Raw genomic sequence first — 27,982 nt, 5'->3', positions numbered from 1 at the left:
TCCCTGCTTTCATGGCCGGTGGAACCTGGGGAGACAAATGTAAGGGAAATGTGTGTAAGCAGAGAATAAAAAATCGTGAGAGCTGAGGGCACCTTTGTCATACTCGGCTTTGATTACAACTATTAATCAGTCCTGTCGGTTTATTTTTAGCACGATCATTAAATGTGCTGAGAGCATAGGCTGAGAGGCTGGATGTACTGTCTTCCCATCCTCCTTATAGGTCACTGTTACAACTCGCAATAAAGAACCCTGTTTCCCAAAGAAGCCAAGGACGCTGGCATTTTGTCATTTTTCTCTGCCTGGCAGGTGGAGGTCTCCAGAGGACAACCCCTCCCCCACCAGCTATATAGAGGCACCCACATCTATATTCAGCTCCTCGATTTTCTCTGGATGAGCAAGGAGAGCTAAATTTAGACCGCTGCAGCCCAGAATAGACGACTCGTGCATTCCCAAATACATACTATACACTTGTACACTTCAGCAGACTGACCTTGTTAGGTGTTTGCTTGAGGCATGTACTTCCATCTCGGTGCTTTTGAACTCATTCAGCTCTTTTCGGATTGCAGCCTGTGGGGGGAAAAAAAGAAAAGCAGCATTAGTGCGTCCCTAAGTGCATCCTGAGCCACTGTGGTGCTTCAACCTTTGAACAGCAAAGTGACAACAGGAGGAAGAGAAAATGCAATCATCCTTTTAAAAAAAAACAAACTAAAGGGAACAGGGGATTTCGTGAGATAAGCTGGTAACAGCAACATGTGATACTGAGCAGTAGGTCACGCTGTAGAATTTGGGTAAATCTGTTATCAGACTGGCCTAAATAGTGAACTTGTTTTGGTGATAAGTACAAGGGATAAGTAGCACGTCATAAAGGCTGACATGTGTGGCTATTATTTTGAAAAAGTCACGTTTCTTTTCTCCCATTTTATTCATCTTTTCTGTGTCCCTCACTAACACACACACACACCTTGTCTGCTGCTGAGAGCCGAGTCCAGGGCTTGTCTGCTCTCCTGTCATAGTCCTGAGCTTTGGCCACCTCCACATAGTCACTGAAGCGGATCAGAATCTTTCTGTCTCGCAGCTCATCTACTGTGGGCCGCTGGTTGAGCTGGAACACAAGAAATGAGACAAACATTTATAGCCATTCCTCATGCCTACAAGGGTCACTTACTATTATTTAATTTCATTTGGTTTTTATTACCAGAGAGAAATTCCTCTAAATAAATGGGAAATCACTCAATTCCTGTTTCTCAAAAGAAGGCTGGTACACTTGCTTCAAAGACCGCATCAAACACAGTTCTGTACCTTTCTGTTTAGCCGCTGTTTGATCTCCCTCCTCTCCTCCTGCTCTGTCTGGTCGTTTCTCTCTAGAAAAGAAAAAAACAGTCAAGTCAGACATGCATTTTCGAAATTCACTTTATAAATGTTTCCTGCAATTCTATAAATGAATCTATTCCCCTTTGTATAATTAAATTGATCTAAATGTCTGTAAATATATATATATATATATGGAGGCAAATAGGCTATAACAGGTTTGTCATGTCGGGAATCCCTTTCAAATTCAATCCCCACCTCCTCCAACAGGTTTTACAGGGAAGAGAAGAAATGTGCACTCATGCGTTATTTGCGCCTGAATAATGTAAAGTTACTACACTGTGCCATCATTAATGCATCGTCTTGCCCTCCTTTAATGTTTTTTTTGTTTGGTTGTTTTTTTGGTCAGGGCTTTTTTACACATGCATTTTTTAATTGTAAATAATAATAATCAACGGATAATAATAATAATCAATAGGCGATAGTTTGGCTGCAGAAATCTAACTTACGTTTTAGGATGTTCCGACTCTCCAGCTCTTCCACATTCGGTCTCTGGCTCAGCCTCCTGCGGAGAAACACCAAAACCACGTTTTGAACCATTTTGACTTCAACTGTCCCGATCCTATCTTCTTTAAACCGGCTGTAGTTTCTTCACTATGCGCGTTCTCGAGAGGAATCCCCTATGTTTCCATCTCGCATCCAAACCGCGACTGTGATACTTGGGCAGAGGCGCTCCCCACATCTGGAATAGTGAAAGAAACGCAATTCTCCTGTTTGAGAATCCTCCACCAAATTAAATCTCGATTTCAAAATGATGCATCTCAGGTATAGCTGTCGTCTCGAGTTTACTCTACACCGCTGCAGACTCCTCTACTATCCGCCACTGACTACAGGCGCTTTTGAAGTGGGTCGTGATGGGCTGCTGGGGCGCGACTCCCCCAGTCTCCCTGGTTACTGCATGCATAATTTGTAGGAGGCGGAGCCTCACAGGCTCCCACTCACGGCATCCCCAACCTCCTGATCTACTGGCACAGTCATTTTACCCTCGTTGCACCAGTTTATTTTTAGTCGTGAAAAGGATCAATTTTTTTTTAAGTGAGGGGGAAATCAGTTTAAAAAAGGGAATGAAGTATAATTCATTCAAAATTCTTCATGTTAAGACCTAAGGAATTTATATCATCTCTGCTCTTTTGACTAAATGTACATTTATACACTCTTAGTACATTTATTTCATGCTTTCATTTTCCTCACCATCAAAGCATCAAAAGGTCTCCAAAATCCAATGTTTTTCCAATGAGTATCCTTTGCATGTGAACTATTCATACTTTGTATAAATAATAGATTTGAGATGCACAACAGAGCTCAGCTCCAGACAGCATGTGGCATACCCCACAGAAACACCACCAGAGGTGGAAGGGACAGAGAGGACAAAATGCCACCTCACAGCAGGAGTCTCTTTATCCCCTCACAAAATCTAACCTTGGATACTTTATAGATCTGTCCTGAAAAAAGATCAAAGTTAGGTCACTCATATTTTGACCTGGACAACACACAAAGTCTGGTGGCCTAAAGTGTGTGTGTTTACTGGGTAGACAGGAGCTGAATAGCTAATAAAATCATTTTGGTTTTCTAAACCCTGCACAGTAAGACTTGAACTAACATCAGTACTGAGTATTATGTAATAAAAATGTCCCTTCGGTTTGTTTTCTTCATGTCTTCTACATCAATGAAACAACACTGGCACTGAGTAAAGAAAACACTTTCTTCTATCTCTACAGCATGTTGTTTCAACCCCTCCCAAACACAGTTTCTATTCAATACTGTATGTTGTAATGAGTACAGGCAAGCAATTAGGTTTCTCTAATTAACACATGTGTGACTAGACATCCAGGAATAACATGAGTATTCTTTCAACAGTTTAACTCCCCTTGCAAACTCTCTTCTGGGGAATAAAATAAAGCACAAACGCCAAGAAAGTTGTCTTGAGAAATCTAAACATTTTGTACATTATCAGTACACATTCATTTGATCAAATAATCAATTCCTTCCTATTTGCACATTTACTTTAATGACATAATAAAATCTGCTTCCTTTGTTTTTGTTGTTTTTAGTTTATTGTCCTCTGTGAGGTTCCCCTCCTGGTTAAAATGGTTTTTGATCTAATCACACATGTTTCAATGATACTATCTTTGGGTGGGGACCAATCTCTTTTGCTTCACGACTGTTCAACAAACAAACTGTTCCCACAGCTCTGCCAGTATTACATTTTAAATAGATGAAACAGAAAATCACTTCCAAAGCCCCAGCGAATACGACCATCCACTGTATTATTGACCGGGCCGCTGAGTTGCTTAGCAACAACACTTGGTATCTTTGAGACAATAGTCCTCCTGCGGAAATTCTCTCTTCTCCCTAGCAACACACTAATGGAGATTTCACTATTACACACAGAGCTGTATGTGCTTTACAGAGCATCTGATGCTATTTTTAGAAGCGGACCACTTTCTTTTTTCGTCCTTCTCGATACGCTGAATAAATCAGAGATTGCTGTTCATACTATTTTGGTTACAAAGTTCTTCTTTATGAGCCAAATGATTCACAAAACCTTATTAATCTGTGCCACTCTCAGGTGACATAAAACGGTTTATTTGGGAATATCCCTATATGAGACAACACACTGACTCACTGCACTTCTCACTCACCCACTGCTTTCTACGTCCGGACTGAGGATATCATTTTGGGAACTAAGATTTTGAAAGGTGTCCCCAGAATACCATGATGACGCATAAACGCCTATTGGCATAAGGGTTTCCATTTGTCATTCAGGAGGTACTGCAATAAAATGAGTTAGAATAGAAAATCTAACTATGCCAGCCAAGGGAGGGATGAAAAATCCAAACAAAGGAATAAAAAAACTATGCGTGGGTGGTAGAGGCTTTCAGTCTTATGTCTGCTGCCAACTGGACGAAGAGACAAGCTTTCTTCCTTTTTCAAGTACAGTAGCCAGCCCACACCTGCTCATTCCCCCATCCCCTATTATTTCTGTTGATATAACTCCCCAACAACACATTTGTGGAGCGAGGGGAGTGCATGGGGAGATGCATTATTGAACAGTGTCAGAAGCTAAGATTAGAAACAGTGGAGTGCGGCTGCAGCACAAGTGCCAGGCTGGGAGTCTCTAAAGATAGAAAGGTCATCCATCACTGACACAATGGATAGACAAGGTGTCATTATCCACCATAAGTCCTAGAACGCATTTTCTGCTTGATCTGTAGCAAATGTAACAGTAGGTTTTCATGGTGAGCTGTAGATACTGTAGGATGGAGAAGAGAGCTGAACTGAGTGTAAACTGGGAGTCATCCTGAGAAATCCAGAGGCGTGTGTGATGGATTGTTTTGTCATTCACTACGAATTCCCAGAGGAAATGAGTTTCTTCCATTGATAGGTTAGCCCTTCTCTTCACCATTCAGAGCTATATTTAGCCTGGATTTCCATCCAAAATGGTGCAATATGCCACTAATTTATGAATACACTGTAGGATGAAAACTCATTTGCTTGCATATACTTGACATTATAGATGAGGTTCTAATTTAACTTATTTGGAATAATAATTTCAGACCAACCAAAGCAGCAAACTGGAACAGATGGCTTGTAGATGTGCATAAATTTTACGCAGCCTCTCAAAATGCTGTTTTTTTCCCCAGCCAAGTCAGCACCAAGCGCATAAATGATATCCTTAATGAATTTAGTACATGTAGAGAAATTTAAATGGCTCAAAAAAGAACCAATCCATTGAACCCAATGCTGTCTAGAAGTGGGTTTTTATATAACTAGCAGCTTCTCTCACTGCTGTACTACAAGTGGAGCCCCTCTGTCTTACACCAACTGACCCTGCAAGCTTTTATGTAAGCCACAGTTGTGCACCATCCTCACCTCTATACCGCTGTGGGCTTGTAAACGTCAATACACCTTTTCTCAAATAACAATAAAATATTTTCTCCTAGTGTATCCAAGAATAGATGAGGGAGGCAGTATTCTTAGTTGTCTCAGAGATAGACGTTAGATATTGTTCCCTAGAAAGTGTGGGAGGTACTCTGCGCTTGGCTGCGAGTTATTGCACAGCAGGTTATGTAACACTGTGGTGTGCCCCTGTTTGATATGCGGGTGCTAAAGAACCTGCGCCTTGTGATACATTCGCACACGAGATGGCTGTTGTTAGGCTATGGATGTTAAGTTTCTCAGTTGTATTAGAAAAAAACAGTTGTTCTATTAATGTCCTGGTAGGGGAACACAGATATAACATCAGCGGTGCGTCTTGTACTAATAGATTTCCTGGAAGCTGCATCTGTCCATACTTGTTGCACACCAGAAACCATGAGGATGGTTGCTCTTTGTTTTTCAAAGTGCCCAGCAATTAACTGAACACACGCCAAATGATTTCTGTTTATTGCATTCAGCCTTCTCACCAGTTTGATAGGATATCCGTTTTCCACCCTTGGGGAGTCTTCTCAGTTTTACTTAAAATGATTAAGTGCTAGGCTGGAATATAATAGAGAGGCTTCCCAGGATGAGGATTGGCCTTGAGCACTACACCCAAACAGTCTGCTCTGAGCAGTAGCAGATTACACAACATAAATTAAGTCCATGCAAAACAATCAGATAATCCGCTTAGATCATTCAGAATTTTTTTTATCTCATCCCCACCTACTGCTGGGTGTTACGCAACTGAAACAATTAAGCATATAGGTTTACCATGCTAAAGCATTAGCCAGGCAGGTGTGCACCATCAACACTGAAATCATTATTCAACTGCAGAGTGACGTTAGAGGTTTGTGCAGGAGCTTGAAAGATATTTCAGCTAAGACAAAGAAAAGCTCTTAAAATATTTGGTATTTCTAAAATAAAATACATGGTCTTAATACTGTTATTTACCATGATTTTTATAAATAGATCACTAATACCCACACAGATAGATAAATATGAAATATTTCTTACTTGGCAAGTTTCATTTCAATCTGCTGGCGAATTTCCTGGCGCTCCTGGTCACTCCTTACTGGGAAGATATTCCGGTCCTCTAACTCCTGCTTGCTGGGCCTGTTTCGTAGTTTAACTGCCAGCAGCTCCTTCCTTAGCCTGCGAGGAAGTGTGCCTGCAACCATGCATACATGAATTAACATACTGGAAACCCAAACTTATCATCAACCTTTGTGGACTTGTACAGTGACCACTAAATCTCATTTGCATCAAGTGGAAGTTGGAAGTATTTGGATGCTTTTTATGTTTTTTCAGCTTTGTACTATTCCATAGTTGTACCCCTGGCCACCTGACAAATAAGTCCAACATTTATTCTCCTTTTAGCTCTGTTTTGGTCTCTTTAGCTGCTAAATTCTTCACTGTATGGGTTCACCAGCTAATCTCTGATTTGATCTGTTACCTAGGCAGGTAGCATACAGTGGGTGTTGTGGGCTGTAAAACCATCTGGATGAAAACTATCCACGTAGTCATTTGAGTCACTATAAAAACCCTGATTAGTGCTGCTTTAAACTGTGCATATTCCTAAACAGTTCAAGAAATGAATTGACACAACAGTAAACCTGGATACATGTAGTAGCCATGATGTGAGTACTAGCTGTTCATGAAACTATAATGTGTGTATATTGTACTTGATGGGTACTTGACTGGAGGGAAAGGGTTAGGGTCAATAGCTGCCCTCGGTTTATTTTTGCTTGGGGCCCTTTCAGGTTTAATTAAGCTATCCTTCGCATTTTTTGGAAAGAACAGTGAAACAATGACAGGGCAACAATTTCTACACTGTTCACTAAGTATAAATGTTAACACATTAAAAATGAAAGCAAACACCAGCACTTTAACCTCATAGTCAATGTTTCATTTTGATTCCAACATACAGTAAGTACAAAGCCAAGACAAGAAAAAATGGTTGATAATTCAAATACTTCAGACTGCACTTTGTATCATACTTTTAAGCTGTTGACCCACCAGAGATGACGGAATCATTCCAGCCCTCCAAGTCGGTGGGGAGGCCTGAGGTGTTGGAGAAGCACTGGTCCAGCCGCACATTCTCCTTGTTCTCCTCTGCCTCCTTTTTGGGCCAGTCAGACCCTCCTCCTCCCACACAGCCACCCACCAGAGATGATGTGTGTTGGTTCTCAGAGCTGCAGGAGCGAGAGAGCCGCCCGTCAGAGCACCACAGCCGTGGGGGTGAGCCCTGCTCACACCCTTCATGGACACTGAGGAGACACACGGAAGAGGGAAATGCTGTCATTGAGCAAATGTACAGCTTATGACAAAACATCTGGATTTTACGTACAAAATCTTTGAATTATGTTACAGGAACACTTGATTTGACTCACCTCTCCTGTCTGTTCTTGGACGCGAAGGCTCTCTGCAGTTCCTCCATGATGCAGCTAGGGGGCATGGGAGGGTGCATCATATTGCCTATATGTGGGGACCCTGAGGAGTTGGCCAGGGGCCCTCTTAGTGCCAGGGTCATTGAAGCCAAGCTTTCTGTGGCCCTGGGTGGAGGTTCCTTGGGGAGGTAGGAGTTGGGCAGGTGAGCAGGCAGTGACATGGGGCCTGAATCTGAAAAGGAGGGATGGACAGATAAATAATGGAGGATATTAAAAGCATCTACTTTTTCTACATTTTACAGACATATCTGTGTTTTCATATGTAGGATCACATTAGATATCTAATACTGAACTGAACGGAAACACATTTAGAATTTTTTTTATGTGGATTTAGACTCTACAAGCCACATGACAGCACATCTGTGTACATATCTGTACAAAATTGTTGTCAATTAATTTTATATCAATCGACTAAGTGACTAATTGTTGCAGCTGTAGTTACCTTTCTCCAGTAATTCAGTTGTTTTTTATGTCTCACCTGTCTGTGATATATACTGAATAACATACTGGTTTTACAGCCACTCTGAAAGCACATTTACTATATGAGGGATACAAAAAGCACCTACCATCTCCAGGACTCAGCTGGGGCAAAAGTTTTGGAGGTACTTGTGGTGGGGAAGTTCCTGGAGGAATTTCCTCCTCTGGTCTTTCTTCCATCTGCTCTCCCACATCCTGCAACCCCTCAGGTAAATCACCGACAGGGTGCACCTCCTCGTCTCCCTCCTCATCTGTAAGTGGTATGTTGTCCTCTACTCGTTCACAATCTTGGAGAGGGGCAGCTACCGGAGGACATTGAAAAGAAGAAACATTTTGAACTGTAAATGAGGTAAGCTTTGTTATACACAATGGAAATATTATGTCACCATTAGGATGCCAAAGGATGGCAGCTTGGAACTTATATAAAGGGATGTTCAGTGTGGTTACGCGTCATTTACATAGAGTTGGTTTATAACTGGATAAAGTTTGTGCATCAGAATGTAACTAGTAACTGGTCAAACTAAAACAGACAGTACTAAATGAAATTAAAAAGTTGAGTGATTGTTGAAAATGTTATTACAGTTATCTTTTTGTAAATGACAATTTTCTATACAATAATGGACTATATTGTTCTTATGTGGCAGTTATAGAACCACATCCACTATGACCATATTAAAGGATTATGCATAAAATGATTGTGTAGTTTGCAGAAATCTAGATTTCAAGCAAATATGCTACAGTATGGTGTATTTGTAGACATCTAATGCAAATAAGAGCAGAGGCAAAGAACGTCATTTGACTGTCTTTGCTGCCCTCTAATGGTGAATGTGAAGTAACTGATTGAAATGCAAACTCCTCTGCATCTGCCAAAGCAATAGTTTTATTAATAGCATAAAATAATTAAATGTAAAATAAACACATGTAATACTTGACTTATGATTCATATTATACATGTAGCAATAATGACATTATTTCATGACAGCAACAGGTCCAATGATTGGTTGACTCTGAGTACAATGAGGGATTGTCCTACCTGGAGGGGGGTACTCCTCATCAGGACCAAGATATTCCACGCTGCTGACAGTGAGGTTTGGGCTCAAAGGTCCCCCGAATCCTCCAAGCAGGAGTGTACCATCTGAGCAGCAGCCCTGAGTGGGGGAACTTGGGTCGTGGCATAGAAGACTGCTAGATAATGCTACATCTGTGAATGGAGAGAAATATGTGTAGCTGACTGATTATGGATCAACTAAATTACATGTGAATTATCTCCAGTTATAGAGAGTCATTTCTAGATTATGCTTCCTGTTCCTGTCTCTTTTCAAACAGGTGATTCAATACAGTCAGTTCAATTTCAATTCATTTTTACAGTCACAAAGAAACAACATGTTGAGAGTTTTTCCTGTTAATTTAGATAGTAATGATTAAACAGTTTAAACCAATCAGATGCCATTAATAAGTGAAGAACGGTTTTCCACTATGATATAGAACTGAAAATATAAACTATTTAGGTATCAGATTGTGATTTTAACATGGACAATCTTGGTTGGCATTGGTAAATATTTTTAAGTGAATATATATAATTTAATGGCAAAATAAGCTACGGAAAAACTCCCATGTGTACCGCTCAACCAATCAGCATGTAACCTTTCAACAGAGTGTGTAGAGTGAATTAGAGTTAGAGTGGCTACTGCAAGGACAGAATGAGATACACATCAACAGACCTCTGATATGACCAACAGTGTTTTAGCTAAATGACATTCACTCCTTAAATCACCTTGATTCAATAACACTCTCCCTCACAGCAAGAGGATCACGTTTAGCTCTGTGTTTAGAAAATAACATGACAAGACATTCTGTAGATAAACTTGCTATGACTGCGTTTAAAAGCAGGCACAAGGTGACTGAGTGATGATTCCAACATTACTGTTCATCAGCTTTCAGTGAAATTGTATCATGACAATATGATCATATTGTGTTGATATATCTGTTGGTATAATACAACATTAACCGATCATCAAACATTTTACTGTCACTTATATTTGTCTTAATGTTGCTTTCAGTTATTTTATATTTTAATATACAATTAAAAATAGCAAGGGCAGTATGCCATGCCATTATGCCTTTCTCTGCTACCACCTTTGTTTAGATTAGGAAACAGAGATACAACGGACAGAATATATATTTTTAACCAGATGTTTAGAAGAAGTTATGATGGTTATGGAAATACTTTCAGAACAGTTTTTCAAAGATCAATGTGTATTTATTTGTCTGGAAAATTAAATTCTTGGCGTTTTTTAACGTTTTTGATATGTGATTTTATTTCTGCATTTGCCATATTGTAGCACATTTTCATATTGATTATACATTTTTTTAATTCATTAAATAAATCAAATACCACTCATTTCAGCAACACCCAAATTAAAAAAGTGTAAGTATGTGTAACCATTAAACCAACAAGCAATTTCTTTGCCATTTTTTTGTGCTGTACATCTCAGTGATTTTAAAATAGCAAGAATGCATTAAAGTCTTATCTGGTGTCATTAGAAATTGATAAGGACTGACTTCATCAAACGTTAAGGCAAATCTTTTCACCCACACCCCCTCATTATTACTTCCTAGCCTAATTCATTAGAGGAGATGAGGAGCATGAGTGCATCATTTTGTCTCACTAAAAATTGTTTCCCCTCCATCACTGTACCTGTGGAACTCTGCTTGAGCTTTTCATTTTTCTTTTTCCTCCACTTCCAGGGCTTGAATAGGCGCCCCAGGGTTGCCAGCTTGCTGTTGCGGCGAATGGGTGGAGTGTGGACCCCCGTCACCAGGCAACCTGTCCTCAGCACCCTCTGCTGTTCCAGCACTTCTACTACAGTGACAGTGGAGATGGAGAAGAAGCCCAGAGAAGGGTTGAGAGTTGAAATGAAGCAAGGAAAGAGTGGGCGGGGGTGGAAACAGAAGAGAGGAGAAGGAGTGTGTTGCAGTATACAAGTGGGGATACAGAGGATGAAAGAAAATCCCCACATATGTGCAGAAGTAGGTGAAAGGAGAAAGAAAGTGGGGGAGAGAGAAACCAGAGCACAATTAGTATCCTCACCTTACTGAATAAACCATGATGGACTCCAAGTGCTGTGAACAGATTGAATTAGAAAGACTAATTTGATCGAGGTACACTCCCTCACGGTTGTTATTTCCCTGCAAATCCCCTCCCCTCCGGCCATACGTCACATATCAAAATAAATATCTTTCACAGGCCAAATTTGGTGGGAAAACAAGAGCACACAGACACAAAGAGCCTCATAGGCCTACAAAGGATGCATTTCCCTGGAGACCAACAGGTGTGCCAGCCTCACTGCTTTCCCAGAAACAGCATTAGACTGGGCTGCCTGTTAAAGCAGGGCTGGTATTTATTGTGTATTGTGTGCTCCTGCATATGTTGTCTGTCCTAGCACAGGAAATATATCTCCCAAGTTATCATTGTTTTCAGATGGCACAAATATCTCAGAAATATTTTCTATAATGTCATCAAAACAGGAACAAAACATGCAGTCTGATAATGTTATTTTATCCCAAGAAGCTACGTTGTTCATGTCTGTATGTTGATGTTGCTATGTCTGATGATGATTGAATCATATATGCACATGTTCATGCTGTGTTCTGCTTTAGCACCCTTAAGGTAATACAAACCATACATGAACATCAGAAATTCAGAGTGATTTCCTAATAATTTATATTTTAGATAAAAGAAAACAAAAGGAAAAGTAAGTAACAATCTAGACTACACAATCTATGACTTATTACTAGGCTGCTATTCCTGCACCATGCATAGAGAGCCCTTTTCTCTCTTCAAAGAAAACTTGGATTTCAGATTCAGATTCAGATTCAGATTCATTTTATTCTTTGTCTCAAAACGGCACTTAGTTTGCAGCAGGAATACGGAAAAAACAACACAGATCACACAATAGATTAAACACAACAACAAAATGAATTAATTGCAGTTAAAAACATTAATACTTTCAAAAGAAAAACTACTAAATACGTCCAAGCGGGGGACGGGGGGACTAGGATGGGCAAGGACTGTCTCCTTCAGTAAAGTGCGTTCAGTGCTTGGATGGAAAGATTGATAAAGGAATTCAATGGCTGATGACTGTGACTCATATCAAGAAAAGTGTGGTTCTACAGATTCATGTGCGCACATTGCTGCTGGTTGTGCCCGCATCTAGTCACACAGCGATCCAGGAAAGAGGAAATGCACAATAAATGTGATGTATTTAAGAGCTACATACGTCAATGTGACAAAAACGGAGCATATCTGCCTTGAGGAGACTGATATCTTTGTTCAAATATTCAGCTGAGGAGGCAAGGATTTGTGATGGGGGGTTGGTGTGTGAGGGGGGGTGGGAGGGTGGGTTGCAGAGTGGATCAGGGTGTGATGTGGAGTACAGTGATGGAGGCAGGGTACAGCTGATTCCTTTTCACGCTTTTTTTTCCCCCACAGCCCCTTGCCTCTTCCCTGAAGCGCATGGGTAGGGAGTAGAAAGAGGGTGGTGGTAGTGATTGGGGGAGGAGAGGTGAGAGAAAAGGAAGATGACTGCAAGACAGAAAACAGAGAGATAAATAAAAGAGAATAGATATGATGAAAGGAGTTAATATCCAATTTTAGTATTTGACTCTAAAAGTTCCTCGAAACAGGTCAGTTGACCATGAGCACCCATCTCACCGTGTCATCATCACTACTGTCACACATGCAGCGTGGTAGACTAGGCGCCGGATGCAGAATCCAGGTCAAGCTTGAAGGAAACGCACCCAGTCGCGCAGAGAGAAAAAAAGCTTAAGAGACGGTGAGGGGGAGAGGGGGAGAGGGGGAGTAGGAGGGGTAGAGGCGCTATGTCTGTGTGAGATGGAGAGAAGGGGGGGGGGTGAAAGAGAGAGAGAGAGAGAGAGAGAGAGAGAGAGAGAGAGAGAGAGAGTGAGTGTGTGTGTGTGTGGAGAGGAGGGAAGGGGAGAGGAGGTGGGGTCAGGCCCGCTGCTGTTGCCATGGCGACCACATCCAGATGCTGCCGCAGCAGTGGGAGCCAGCGGGAGGAGCGAGTCAGTCTGTCGCTTAGAGGAGGGGAGGAGAGAAGATAGGAGAAGAGAGAGGCCCCCTACACAGATACTGCCACATCTAAAGCCAGTGGCAGCACCCAATGCATTGTGGGTAGAGGGTGAAGCCACATGGAGACCGAGATCTGTCTGCATTTTGAAAGTGGGAAGGAGATGTGGGTGGGGGTGGGGGGGTGGGGCAGAAAGGGGATTCCAGTGAGAAGAGGCGAAAAAGGAGAGATGGGAGGGGGCTGTTGCTATACGGAAGAGCTTGCAGGAGAATGTGGGCTCACCCAATCACAGAGCAGCTATTTATAATGCATATCAAGTAACTCTTCATTTTTCATAGAAGTGGTGGTTGTTCACAGAAAATGACAGTAGTCAGGGTAGAGCACAGGAATTAGGTGAAAAACACATGCACGCACATGGAGATTTATTTTATCCACCGGATGAAGAGGCATTGAAATGTGTGTCAGATAAACATGAATGGACTACATGCACCATGTGGCGATAATATGCAATTCTAATTAATATGCTGGTGCAAATAGGATTTATTAAATCCATGTGTCATGCTAATACAGTGGTCCAATAGTCCGCATCAAGCTTGTGCACACTGTAATTCCAATCCGGCCGTGGCATCACAGCTTTGCACAGGATACAAAATCCTCAACAGAAAACATAATATAATTCGTAAACTACCTCAGAAATACAAGCAAATATAAGCTCCAAATGCTACACTCTATACTGCATTAGTGCAGTGTGTGAACTCAAAAATGATTTACTGTAAGAGTGGAGTAAAGTAGGCAATATGATAATGTGTCTTGGCAAGAAAAGTAAAACAGAGCATGTTTGTGTGCCACCAGGGACCACACCCCACTTAACCAGCTTGTCAGCACATTCAAGAGCATTAGGTCTCTCCCCATATGTACAAACTACGCTCAGCCTCCCTCCCAAATATCCAAGGTGAGCTAAGCAACAGGAATATGTTCTTTATTCAAATCAAAGGTAACTTTTGAAAAAGACCATTGTCAACAACATGCCAAACACCCACATTTTTGAGAGTCTGCTGCTCTGTGGTGACATTGATCACAAAGCCAAAGAATATGAGTCAGCAGTGAATACAACTCTAAATCTGTTTGTGACCTTTTTTCAGATTTTACAATTCATACTGAGCAGACGGATAATATCAAATGCCATGAGGTTGTATAAGGCAAAGCCTTGCTATGCTGAATCACCTACTAGACCGATCTACTGAGTGGGTTTGTGTTTTTAAAGCTCACTGTGTTATTAAAACACAAATAAAACAGCACTCAGATGTCAATAACCATTTGCACCACATTGACTGTATTACAAGCACATGAAACATTCAAGTATTTATCAGCAGATCACTGGACTAGCAATGCTAAAAAGACTTGGAGGGCTGTCAAGTGATTAAGAAAATACTCTCTGTCCTTCAAGTTGGAGTTCAACATTTACAGCTTAAAATGACTACAGCCAAGTGCACTTGCAATAAATGTGGATTTTGTCAACCTGGTAGCTGACTCAGATAGTTTAAGGATATTATCCAGATCTGTTAACCATAGTTCAATTTCTTTTGCCATATAGTAGATACCCTCCAGTGATTTAAATTGGTCCACTACATTGGTTCAGATTAAAATATCAACAGCTAGTGCCCTGATGGTTTTCTTTTTACAGACATTCATGTTTCTCAGGTGATGAATGGTAATGACCAAATAACATTCCACATTCCCATCAGCTAATTTGCTGAACTAAGATGGTGAACATGGTAAAAATTATACCTGCTAAACATTCAAACATTGTACCTGCTCAACATTTAAACTTTTACCTGCTAAACATAAGCATGTTGCCATGCTACATTTTATAGTTGGGAAATTACAGTTATTGGACACTACACCTGTCAATGATAACACAAAATGGCAATGATTAATAGGTGTCAAAATCTCAATTTACTGCTCACTACAGAGTGAACTACTAAGTCTTTATTATGTAGTGTAGTGAATGAGGGAATGAGGGAGTGATTTCAGGCACAGAGTTAGTTTTGTACTATATTATACCTGCTACAAGAACCTCCAAAACAAACCCGGGGCTAATAACAAATATGCAACACAACCGTTCCAGCAAAATACTGTATGTGTGCTTCAAGTGGTCTCATCACAGCTATAAATAGCATTAGACTGACAACCCCTCTCTGCAGGCCCAACAGAGCCTCGGCTCCTAGCTCCATCCACCCCGCTCCTTCCACCCGAGCAACTGACAATGTGCCCTTGAATGGACCACCTCCTTATCTGCTGCCACGCCAGCTAACCTCCTCATTTTACCCCCCTGGCTTTACAACTGTGCTGCCATCTGTCTGTAGCCCCGTTGCTTCAGGGGCCCGGGCCACAGTCAGGGCACACAGCTACCGACTACACGAAGAGAGAGAAGAGCAGAGGGGCCAAAGCAAAGTAATATGAAGTGTATGAATGAGAAAGAAAGGCTGAGATCAAGAATATTGGCCAACTATAGAGAGATTTATTAAAGGAAAGCTGAAAGAAGAATGAACATATTCACTACATTTTTCTATTCAGGCTCTAAAAAAGACTCTCAGCATGGACATTTATCATATATGAAAGCCATGTTTTATAATGCTTTCTTTCTTCTTGAAAGATTTATTTCATCATTTGAAATCTAACCCATTTAAAGACTTGCATATCCAATTACCATTAGTCATTCCATCAACAATATAAATAATAAAATACTAATGAGCTAAATATTTTTCTTCTCTTCAGGACATTTTCATTATGAAATGATTTTTTGACAATTGCATATAACTGGTATTGACACACTGAGGTCATGTCTCATGTGTTTTTCTATTATTCCATGTTTGTCTATTTCCATTTTTTATATAATGATATAGTTATGGCCTTTTCCTCAAATGAAAGCACATTCTAGAGCACACAGTACACACACACAATATACCCTGAATTCAATTATTACATTAAAGGGAAAAAAAACACATTGTGTACCCTACTGAGTGTATTAAATGTGATCAATCAATTCTGTTCCAAACAAACCCAAACCATCTGTGTTCCATATATGTGTGTTAAGATGAGTCATCCTAACATGAATGATGTACACTGTAACTTGTTTGGGAAGAAAACTCATTTCTGGGAAAACAGGTGTAAGGCCACATGAGTCAGCAAAGGTCAGGCCTCTAGATCATCAAAGTGATTACAGCCCAAGTGTGAAACTCCAGCGTGTGGGCTACTGGCATCAAGTGAGTGAAATGATGTCAGTGAGGTCATCATCCAATAGGAAATGCCTGAGGCCCTTGTTTGTTACCATATGTTGGTGTTAAGAATGAGGACTAGTGGGTGGTTTCATGTGTAAGCCTTGCTGCAGCATCAACAGGGAGGACTAAGAATCTAGTTCATTCTTAGCTTCTTATGGTGGGTTGCTCTGTTTTCACTTGTCAGTTTAGATTTTCATAAACCTTTGTGGACAGATCAGGTTGTGGCAAGCAAAACTGACTAGATATTGATAGCGGTTGCTTTATGACTGCTTTGTCAAAACTGAATTTGTTAGTAATTAGCAAGCCCACATTAGGTCTTTAATATTAAAAGGGACATTCATCCGATTTTACACATCACCATAAGTTTACTCAAAGTTAGCACTATTCAGCCTGTGAATATAAAATGTCCTGTGAGTGTGACTCTAGAAGGATCTTTGCCAAGTCTGACAAAAGTGCCTCATTTGAAGTCATCAGGGTAATATGGTTTGGTTTGATCATTGTTTAACAGAAAGCCTTTGTTACAAACTGTGTGTGAAAAGTTTGAAAGAGTTTTGCCTCATACTGGGGTCTGGGGATCTCATCTTCAGTTTGATTTGGTTTTTGACCAGTTATTTTTCAAACCGCCTCTGGTATTGAAAAAATGGCATTGACGGGATGGGATTTTTTTTTTTTACATTAGTCCTGACATGCATTTTCCTCTCAAGTCATATTGGCTTTATTTTATTTTTGATACAACTTGTTAATGAATTCAAATCGTTATAACATCATCCATTGTATTCAAATGATTCTGAAACTTTAGAGCTCAAGATATTAAAACTATTAAGAGATTTGCCCAAAACTGGTGAAAGTTGACTCTCTTTTGATTGTTATCGGCCTGGACAATAATCAAACAATACTGTTGAAAAAGGTTATGACTACTTACAATCCTGCATAAAACATGGATGGTAATTTCTTCACACAGACAAGCATATTCATACATGACATATTTACACACACATACAGACACGCCTCTGCATTTCACCCATACAAAGGCAGGCTATCTTTGACCAACTGTGAAAGCCTCACTGTAGCCATCACATCCACCCAGTGGGCTGAAAATGTTCCTGCTAAAAGTGCTTTTCCTCTCACCCACACAATAGGGCGAACCTCAGAGAAATGTCAACAGTCACCAAAAGAAGAAGAGGAAGAAGACTATGAATGTGTCCAGGAAGGTTTCCAGTCCAGTTTCAAGTTTTGGGCTACGTTCCCATTATAAGAAATCTCATCTTATTCCATCAAAAAGCTCCCTTCAATCACGTAATGGAAGTCTTGGTTCACCCTTCAGTGCATCACATTAATCTAACAAACTGCAAGACTCATATTGACTCATTCAGCTCCTTTTATATCTTTTAAAAAGTGCTGCTTGTTAAAGATTCACCTCTTCACAGACATGATTTAATTATAAAATTACACTTTTAGACTCTGCTGACTAAAAAGTGGCAGGTGGCCTTGTGTTAAGAAATACTTCAGCATAACAAAAAGGTCACAGCTTAAATCCAATGTGTCTATCAACAATTGTAAATGTTTCCTTGAACAATATCCTGATCTCCTACTTACTGAATATTTTTTAATTCCTTGAAATGACAGTACAAGTAAATATGAGCTGTTATGGCTTCAGCAGGAACCTGCCAGCACCAGTTTATGTACAGGTGACTTATCTGTGGGTTTGCAATGAGGCATGGGCGTTTTCAGCTGGTGAGGCTAGCCACAGACTCCAGTAGCATAGTCAGGTAAGTGAGCAATGGTGTGTAATTTATTCCTGTTATTTCCACTGATTTAGGTCAATGCCTGAAAAATTTATATAAAGCATGCTAAGTGTGTGTATGAGAGGAGACATAGAGGGGGCGATAGAGCATGTGTAAATACTCCCTGCAACCCACGAAATGTGCAGGCACATGAGTGTTTGAGTACATGTTTTTGTCTCTACATTTAATACAGAAGCTGATGGCTCAGTTCCACTGGGTCCCTATCACTCTACAGGGAGGAGAGAACATCATGGTCTCCAGGCAGGAGAGACAATGGGAGGTGCACAGAGGAACAGCACAAATCCCTACTGTTAGCACTGTAATCTCCAGACAAGTTCCCACAACCAAGATGCCATTCACATTTTGATTCCCTCAAGTGTGCAGCAAGCGTAGGATGGTTTGGGCCAATTAAAAACAGAGCCCAAGGAGCTTGAACTAGAACAGGAAGAGCCATAGTGTACAGTAGTATGTACAAAGTCACTACGCACAACCAAGTTAAAAATAGCATGACATTTTTCACCATGTTATTGTCCAAAAAGCTGCATTTATACCATGTGCTGAACATCAAATAGATCAAGTCCAGCAGGATGAACAGTGGCCAACTGCTCATTTTGTGACGCCAGATGCATACAGATACAAGTCTGTGGGCCAACTAGTAACCTCGTTTGTCATGGATATATGGATATACTTTAACAGGCGAGGACATTACATACATGGTCGTATTTGTCATTATGCCGTGTAATAACCATGTCAATAGCCATGTCATGCATGTCATGCAAGACATACTGAGGACATGGGGTCAAACAAACACACTGCCTGTTGGTTCTGTTGAGAGATGGAAGTGGCAAATGTTATGTGTTATAACTATATTACAGTCATGACAGCAGCTCCAGTAAAATTATGGCCTCAGCAAGAACAAAGACAGGGTAAAGATAAAGATACGTTTCTGTCCCCACTTTGATTTTAGACTAGATTGGATAAACGTGTATCCAGCTAAATTAAAAAACAGCTACAAGTGGATGCAGCATATGAAAAGTCCCTAGCTTGTGAATGAAAAAAGATAGTATTGCTGTCTTGAGTTTTTTTTTTCTTTTTTGTCTTTTTATGGTTTGATTTGTAGCAAAATGAGTCAGTCCTACAGTAAACTCTGGTGAGAGCTGTCTGAAGCTGACGGCAGACAAGTAAACTGTCTACTTTGCCCACTTACAGAAATACATTCCCTTGTATGACCAGCTTCCATGCAGTCGCCATGTGCCAGAGGGATGTGGCTGTGGTGAAAAAGATCATTATCTGGTAGTCAAACAGGTTTGGGCCATATGATGAATCAGTGTTGATGAAGAAATTGCTAGAGACCACTCACTCATCAATAATGACCACAAACTCTGTACAACAGACTTGGCCACAGTTCTAACAGCAGTTTTAATGGGATTGGATTGGAGCTTTTGGCTTACATGGATGTATGGGTTGATTAAATTAAATGGAACTTGTGCCTGGATCTGCACATTGTGCTTCCTTCATTAATGTGCCATTGGTATACAAAAAAGAGCATTGCCCAGCCTCTTTCCCAACAGATTAAGAGCCTGGCTGAGTCAAGGCATCTGTGATCTGGGACAGACTTATCAGCATACAGAACACGGCTCTGCCCAGTTCAGCAGCCTGCTGCAATGCAAAGGCTGGTGCTGTCTATGGTGCTGAAACTCACTCTGCTATAATTCTGACTGAATACAAGATCACTGCACATTTGCACCCTAGAGCACTACACTTCTTTTCCACCAGTTTATTTTGGGTCTTTTTTGTGTAAAAATGAGCCACTGTGTAGGGCCCTTAAAAAATCTTGTTAGAACAAAAATAGAAGGCTGTGTCTGCTCAATATCCACTGGTATTCACCCTGTAGGGAGCAACTATCATTTAGAGTGCTGATTATTTTCTAGTGTAAAACAAAAAAAAAGTTCCAAGGGCTCAAGGTGATGCTAGTTTTTTCAGATCAACAGTTCAAAACCCTGCAGATATTTAATTTCCTCACACTGGAAAAGTTGGAACCAGTGAATGTGGGCATTTTGCTTGAAAAATGACTCAAACAATTAATTGATTATCAAAATAGTAGAGATGTGTGTTTCATAAACTGTATTACACTAATCCTTTTCTTAGTCATACATAAAAGTAAACTCGATTTTGGCCTGTTGGCTGACTGAAACAAGTCATTTGAATACATTACCTTGGGTTGTTTGAAAGATGAAATTTTAAAGACAAGACCATTATCGATTAACCAGGAAACAATTGGTATGTTAATCAGTAATGAACATCATTGGTCGCATCCTGGCTCTTTATCTAATTATCAAAATAAGTATGTTATATTTATATGTATAACTATTGAGTGTGTATTATTATTTGGAACACAAAGACTTTCCTGCTAGACATACATCACAGCAAGTTCAATGAAAAGCTTCAATTCATTTTCTTTTTAAGACTATTCCTTCTAGTACAGTTATCTGATCTGGCTATGAATTTAATTTAACATCTCCTGAGAGGCTTGGGCAGAGCTGTTCAATAATACTGTAGTGTAAGTGCCTATCAGACAAACAGTCACTCTATGGAAGGCCTCACACCACTTGCTCTCATCTCAGCGGTTGTTTAAAGTCTGTCTGCCTCATCATACCTTGTGTACATGAGTTTTCTCTGTCTTTCTCACTCCATATCGAATCTATGTCTCTATGTCGGGAAACCGCCTGTGCCCATTGTTTCTCCGTCCACGACAGGAGTGTTTATCGTCATTGCGGTCTGGGACTTCTCTCCACCCTCTTCATCTATCTCTGACTGAATCTGGCAGGTTTGTTAAGAGAGAGGGACATTGTGGCTGTGCAGGTTTGAAGATACAATACACTGATTTATGTGTGTCTCTATAAGTGAGAAAGGAAGAGAAAGAGAGAAAGAGACACCAGCAGTGTTGCTGTGAATATCACAGACTCACTGATTGGAGGAGGTGGGAATGTGAAGATAGATGCAGTAGGCCTTCTTTTACTTAAAAGATGACTTTTGGTTTGTATTACATAGCCTAGTTCTAGTTTGAAGGGGAAGAAAAGATGGAGGGAGGTGATTGAAGAAATGTTTAATGGATAATGGAGATAGGAGGAATATTGTATCCTTGGTTACTGCTGACCATTTTCCAAAGCACAGCAAGAATTGTAAGACATTTCTCTCATTTATCAGGCAAACTTTTTAAAAACATTGTTCACCGGTTCACTGCTCAAAATAAATGAACTTAATAAATTAAGAATTTAACTAAATCAAGATGAATGATCCATCATAGGCTGGTTTCAGGTCTCTGAAAGTTGATTTCTGTTGGCATAGACAGAAAAAAAATCTAATAAATGAAGGTAAAAAAAAAAAGAGGGATTGAGTATTTTTGGTTTTGGTTATCACTTTAAGGTCTACACAGGCTCCACAGAAAACTGGCCAGGTACTGGAGCTGCTGCAGAGGCTTTCCAAAAACAGACCCACACAGCCACTGCCTCTTTGTTAATGGTCTCCTATAGACCATCCATCATCTCACTGTGGACAGTTAGCAATTAGGACAACTTCTTGGCTTCCTTTCAATGAAAGCCGCCGCCTCCTCATATCTTTCTCTCCTCGCACTGTTTCACTCTCTTCCATCTCCTCTCTGCCTCAGTAATTCAGCCCCCTGTCCTTTTCTCTCCATCCCCGTTTCCTTTTCCTCCAAAATTTGTCTCCACTGTTCCACAAACTCATTGCCCAGAGGAGTTTCCTCTCTTAGCTCTTTACCCCTTGCAGCATAGTGCATGCAACTTCCTGAACTCAATTTAACCTCAGCCTTTAAAGGCTAAATAGCCCCATTACATACTGCCTTTATACCGGGGTCTCTGAGAGGTGTTCAGTGCTACTGGGGCCTCCGTTCTCTGTTCTCCAAGGGCTGTCTGTTCAACTGCCTGATTGCCTTGTTCCTTGCACATTTTGGCTGCAATTTTGGTTATTTGTTTTTTTATTGCACAAGTTTGCACAGACCTGCCTGTTCTCCTGCAGATCAGTGCACACATGGATACACATGCCATAAACATGCAGGTGCACACACACAAACAACAGCCGCAGCAACACATGGCTCAAACATTGTCAGATGCCTAATCTGCTCCGGCATCCAGAGGGACCCGGCATGATGTAGAGCTTTTGTTGTTTGTATCATTTTTGTACTCCATTTTCATGGGCAGCTGAAAGACAGTGAAGGCGTCCACAGAGAGCTGAGCTCAACAAGGCATCCAGATGCAGCTTATCCCCATTCACTACTCAGTGGCTATAGATCCACAATGTGACAGTACTGTTAGTACAACATCCAGTTATGTTACAGACACAGAGGATGAATAAGAGATTTTTTTAGGGAGGCACAGAAAAACAATTAGCTGATGACTCAGTGGTGTTTGTGTTTGTAAGAATGATGTATCATATTAGGTTCTTTCTTTATATGGACACAGGAATCTATGACAACCCTCAAGATCCTCTGAGGGAATATGACGATATTTACCAGGTGTATATCTGACATGGTTCAATTTATCAGTTATTAATTTTTTTAATATTGATTAATGAAGTGAGTAATTTATTAAGCAAACATGGCTCCAGCTTCATAAATGTATGTGAGTATTTTCTGCTTTTATTTCATTCATTGTAAATTGAATGTCTTTTGGTTTCGGATGATTCCTCAAAGAAAACAAGATACAGTATCTGAAGACTGGATTTTTCTTCTTTTTGTTCAGCTTTATACACTAAATAATGAATTGATTTATTGAAGAGATGATTGACGTATGCAAAACCAATCATGTAATAGTAAATTGCAGCTAACCACACTGCAACTTAGGTTTGATTTATATCATATATAGTCATGGCCTGATAGGTATCACTTTCTCAGCTTTAACAATGTACAGTCATCCCTTTTGCAAGATTTACTTCCCACAGTCCCAACTACATCAATTAATAATAAACCGTAAAAAATTCATGATTGTAAGAGTAGATATTTTGTCAAGAAACCAGGAAGTCACTACCAGAGTTACCATTCTAGATGGCTAAGTGTTTCTTCTCGGCCTCTTTGGGGACCTCTGTGCATCATGGAGGGGAGAAATGAATAGCTCTCCAGTGGCTACTACTAACAGGTGGCCTTCACTGAATCACAGTCCCTTAAGGCTGACCATGACGAATGAGTCATGACTCTGGAGTGAATAACAGCTCCGCAACTGAACATAGGAAGTAAGAACTTAATAAGGCTGGGCTTGATTTAGATGCAGGTGGTTCTTCTTCGTGAATTATATACTGACTATTTATCCAGGTACTCTATGTAGCTTAACATGTTCTTGTGCTATGTTCAAAAGAAAAAAACAAAGAGCACAAGTGTACTGTAGGAGACTGAAAAAGAAACTGAGTAATAAAATACTGAAACATATACATACATTTCCTAAATTCCAAAGTGATATCATTAAACGTCCCTGACTAATAGTCAGTCAATTTACAGAAAAAGCAGCCAATCATGACACCAGATGCTAGAACCACTTAATTTTCCAACTTTTGGCTTAAAAATGACACACAATTATTCTATTGTCAAAATATTTGCTAGTTAATTCTTTAGTAGATTCAATTTATAAATAATCTTATTCTCAGCTCTAGTGAGACACTGAATACCAGTACTGTAGCATACACAGTATGGAGCCATTTGTAAAAATTGGGAATATTACAAGTAGTAAAACCAGTATTTGCTCTCCAATAGCTGATCACACAATTTTAAGCCCATCTGAAACTACCCAGTAACATATGTTTATTTTAATGACAAATGTAGAGACACAAATATATATTATAATCATTATTTACTGGTGCCTGATTTTCACCTTTTTATTAGACTGAAAAACTTTGCGCTTGCTGTTGTTTTATCGACTTACACATATGATCCACAGCTGATAGATAGATAGATAGATAGATAGATAGATAGATAGATAGATAGATAGATAGATAGATAGATAGATAGACAGGCAGACAGACAGACATGCAATGCATCCATCTACTACACAACAGCAGTAAAAAAAAAGCCACATCAAATACTGCACCACTTCCATATCTACCCCTTCCACACTGTTGAATGTACTTGACTGTCTCATTACAGGGTGGACAAATAAGATTCTACTAGTTCACAGCCCGTCAGCACCGGGTTGGTGTGAAGACTATCTCCCTCCACCTACTGTAGGTCTTCAATTTGGACGTTGAAGATCTCAGTGTTCAGGTTTGTTCCCCTTTAATCCTGCTATTCCACTGAAAAATTAACCTACTTTCTTCATTCTAATTCTCTGACTACTAAAAGAAAGCGATGGGACAAGAATATTCTTTTGAGTAGGGATGGTTGGTAGAATATGCCTGAATGTATTCACTTAAGTCGTTAGTATTGTTTCATGCCACAGCTCATACTCATTCAAATCTCAAAACTGACTTACATTTTTATACTCTTATGCAAAGAATTCCCGTGACACTAATACCATTTTCTGTACATTATTGCTTCTTCATTTTCACAAAGCCTTCTTAAATGGGGAGCACATTATATAAAGCCTGCTGACTCACAATTTCCCACATTTACTCATTGCCTGAGCATAAGGGAGGTATTATGTACAAAACATTGCTCCGGTTTGGGGTGAGTCATCGTCACGGCTCAATATAAGCTTTCATAGGGATTGATATGTCTCCTTGTTCATTATGGGGGCTCCACCTATACCTGAAAGATTCTTCTGATGTCAGATCTGAAAGGATTATTCAGGTATCAGTAAGACCAATGAAGGAGGATGGAGGATGTGACCTAAAAAACACTGGTCAGTGGGTGCTGGTAGTTATGGGTCCAAACATTTAAAGGTGACATGTGAGCAAGGATCCACCATGCTTGTTGCCTTAAACAAAATTGACATTTTGGGAAAAGATCACTTTCTACCAAAGAGCTACAGAAGATAAAAATATTGATACCACTCTCACACCTGTAAAGTAAACATGAAGCGACTGCAAACAGCTGGTTAACTTAGCTCAACACAATCACCAGAAAAGAGGGATAGAGCTAGTTTGGCAATATCCAATGGTAGCAATATGGATGCATCAAAAAACATTAGAAAGATTAATTAATGATAAAAAATATTGTTAGTTGCAGCCCCATGTGCACCAGAGTTTGTGTGTTGTGTTTACTGATATTCCTGTTCTGTTTGTCCGGAAATGTGTCCAAAATGTGTCTCTGCAAACGTCCTACCTCATCATGCAGCTGTGTGCATCTTTCTATAGCACAGAGAGATTACTATATGGATTGGAGCCACAGGGACTGCCCTGCCTTAAAACAATCCACAAAGCTTCAAGGTGTCCTCTCCACATCATTACCTGGGTTGAAACTCTACAATGACTAAGTGGGACTTTGAGGGAAAGTGACATTTTATTAGCAGGACAATCTGAAGGATCAATGTCTGAACAAATTGACTAAACAAGTTTGTATACTGCTGCTCTGGATTAACGCTCCTAAATAGCTTCAAATATACTTGCAAATCAGGAGCTCAAAGCAGCAACAGTCTCCATTCAGTTTCCAGCTGACAGACTCAAAATAAAAAGTTTTATCAACAGTAAGATAAACCATCACCTGAGTCAGACAGAAACAATATGAACGGCAGCGTGCTACAGCTGGATTGAGACCTACACTGACTGGTGACTTGTGAGTATGACTGCTGCAACCTTCACTCAAGAGAAAACATTGCTCTGATTCTCTGTGACGGTCAGCTATAACTTCCATCTCTATTGATTCTTCTCTCCAGTGTTGAATAAGTTGATGAATACAGTGTCAGCCTCTGCAGCTACAAAGCCACTGTGTTGGGGGAAAAAGGCAGCCAAAGCAATCATTTAGCTAAGACTGTTGTCCCAGATGTTAGTGCAGTGATGATCCACACAGAGAGAGGCGGGCAATGTGTACTTTGGGTCACCAGACACTGACATTGTCCTTGCAATGACAACTGTATTTACTATGTCTTTCATTTGCACAGTAGGCTATATTCACATCTCAGTAATACAGTTGTGCATTTTCTAACGTTAGAGGCTGATATTCAGTGTTCCCTAATGCCTTTAGCTCTCATCACTAGCTTGGTGATTTTGCCAAGCGTCTGTGTTGTTTATTCAGGTGTGTCAAAGACCCAGTGTGACATTATCACATCCACATATGTGTGAATTAAATCATCCATAGGAGGTTTGAATTCAGCAAGGGTCCATTAAAAATGTGCCATGAGAGCAGACAGGTGTGATTTCAGGGATGTGAAAAACACGGACCTCATTAGTGAACAGTTGAAAGGTGAATGGCAGTCTTTTTTTCTTTTCATTCAGTCAAGCATTCTTCATGAGCGTAAAACTCACCATGTGTGGGAGTAAGCAATGACTCTTTTCCAAGCCCACACAATATGACCATAAATAGACTGGCTTATGTAAAAAAAAAAAATCAAACCATGTATTTTGCACTGAAGGTATATTGGGGATTCAAGAGTGAGGAGCATTCGGTGTACATCACACACAACAAGAACCACATGAAGTTTATTTGCAGGAGTTCATCAGAGAAATGCAGAGCATGACTGCTCCCTGGTGTTCTCCTCTTATTAATGAAAAATCAATTCATTATTCCATATGCAGCGGGATGACTAACACTGACTGGGAGATAAACAGGGACTCCATGTTGAGAAGCACACCTGCAGGATCCATGAATTGGTGAATCGATCTCTTGCTGAATACGTGGCTGTGTTGAATTGGGGGTATTTCCACCTATAGCCCACATCACGTGGACGGGCGTTCATTGATCATAACAGTGATCGGCTCAGTATGGGGGAAGGGGGGGGGGGGGGGGGGGGTTGTCAGGGCTGTCAATGACAGAGCTATATGCATATACAATAAGATGCTACATGTGCATTTTTCTTTTCTTTCTTTTTTTATTTTATTTTAGAAATGCAATCTAACGCATAAACCCATGTGCCTCTTGAATAGGGAGGTTAATGGTGGCTCAGATAAGACAACAAATACGTTTAGCCTGGCATCATGGAGCATCCATGGATGCGGATTTGGAGATGATAGATAAATGCGCTAAATAGTGAGATTTCCATCATGCAGAGGGCAATAGATAGTGTAAATATTGCTTACGTTAAAAATAATTTTAAAAGGCCTACACGCTGATTCCTAAACACTACTTACAACCATAACAACCCAATGGGCTACAGGCGTCCTTTTAACGCACAAATCTGGAGGGGCATGCAGTCATTCATAGACGCTGATATGGCACATTCATTTTCAATTTGCAGCACCACAATTCAATGTTACAGTCTGTGTTAAACGTCCAAGGTTGGAAGCATACGCGCTAATTATCCCTTGGTGTCCGATGTCCAACTGTGCAAACAAGTATGCATTTTGGAACCCTTTGCATAGTCAAAGGAAAACAAACATGTAGGAAATAAATATCCAGACGCGTCTTTCTTACCTGTGCCGTGAGACAAATCGATGCCCGGTTCGGTGAGTATGTTCGGGTCACTTTGAGATCTGCCTCGTTGCAGACAGCCGTCTAGTCCATCCGATGTAGCCAT

General features: G+C 40.3%; 1 protein-coding gene across 1 annotated transcript; it reads right to left on the bottom strand.

Annotated features, from left to right (window-relative positions):
• Positions 1 to 9: 9 nt before the first annotated feature.
• phactr3a (phosphatase and actin regulator 3a) lies at positions 10 to 27,982 on the bottom strand. Its single transcript, XM_053317938.1, has 12 exons — positions 27,880 to 27,982; positions 10,912 to 11,076; positions 9,247 to 9,414; positions 8,303 to 8,515; positions 7,680 to 7,908; positions 7,306 to 7,556; positions 6,304 to 6,457; positions 1,818 to 1,873; positions 1,300 to 1,361; positions 962 to 1,102; positions 491 to 567; positions 10 to 25 (listed from the first exon to the last, which is right to left on the bottom strand). The coding sequence occupies exons 1-12, from the start codon at positions 27,980 to 27,982 to the stop codon at positions 10 to 12; spliced, it is 1,635 nt and encodes a 544-aa protein (XP_053173913.1).

This window comes from Scomber japonicus, chromosome 4, assembly GCF_027409825.1.
Source record: "Scomber japonicus isolate fScoJap1 chromosome 4, fScoJap1.pri, whole genome shotgun sequence".
In the NCBI taxonomy this organism is placed as follows: domain Eukaryota; kingdom Metazoa; phylum Chordata; class Actinopteri; order Scombriformes; family Scombridae; genus Scomber; species Scomber japonicus.
This window is presented reverse-complemented; position numbering and strand designations above follow the sequence as displayed.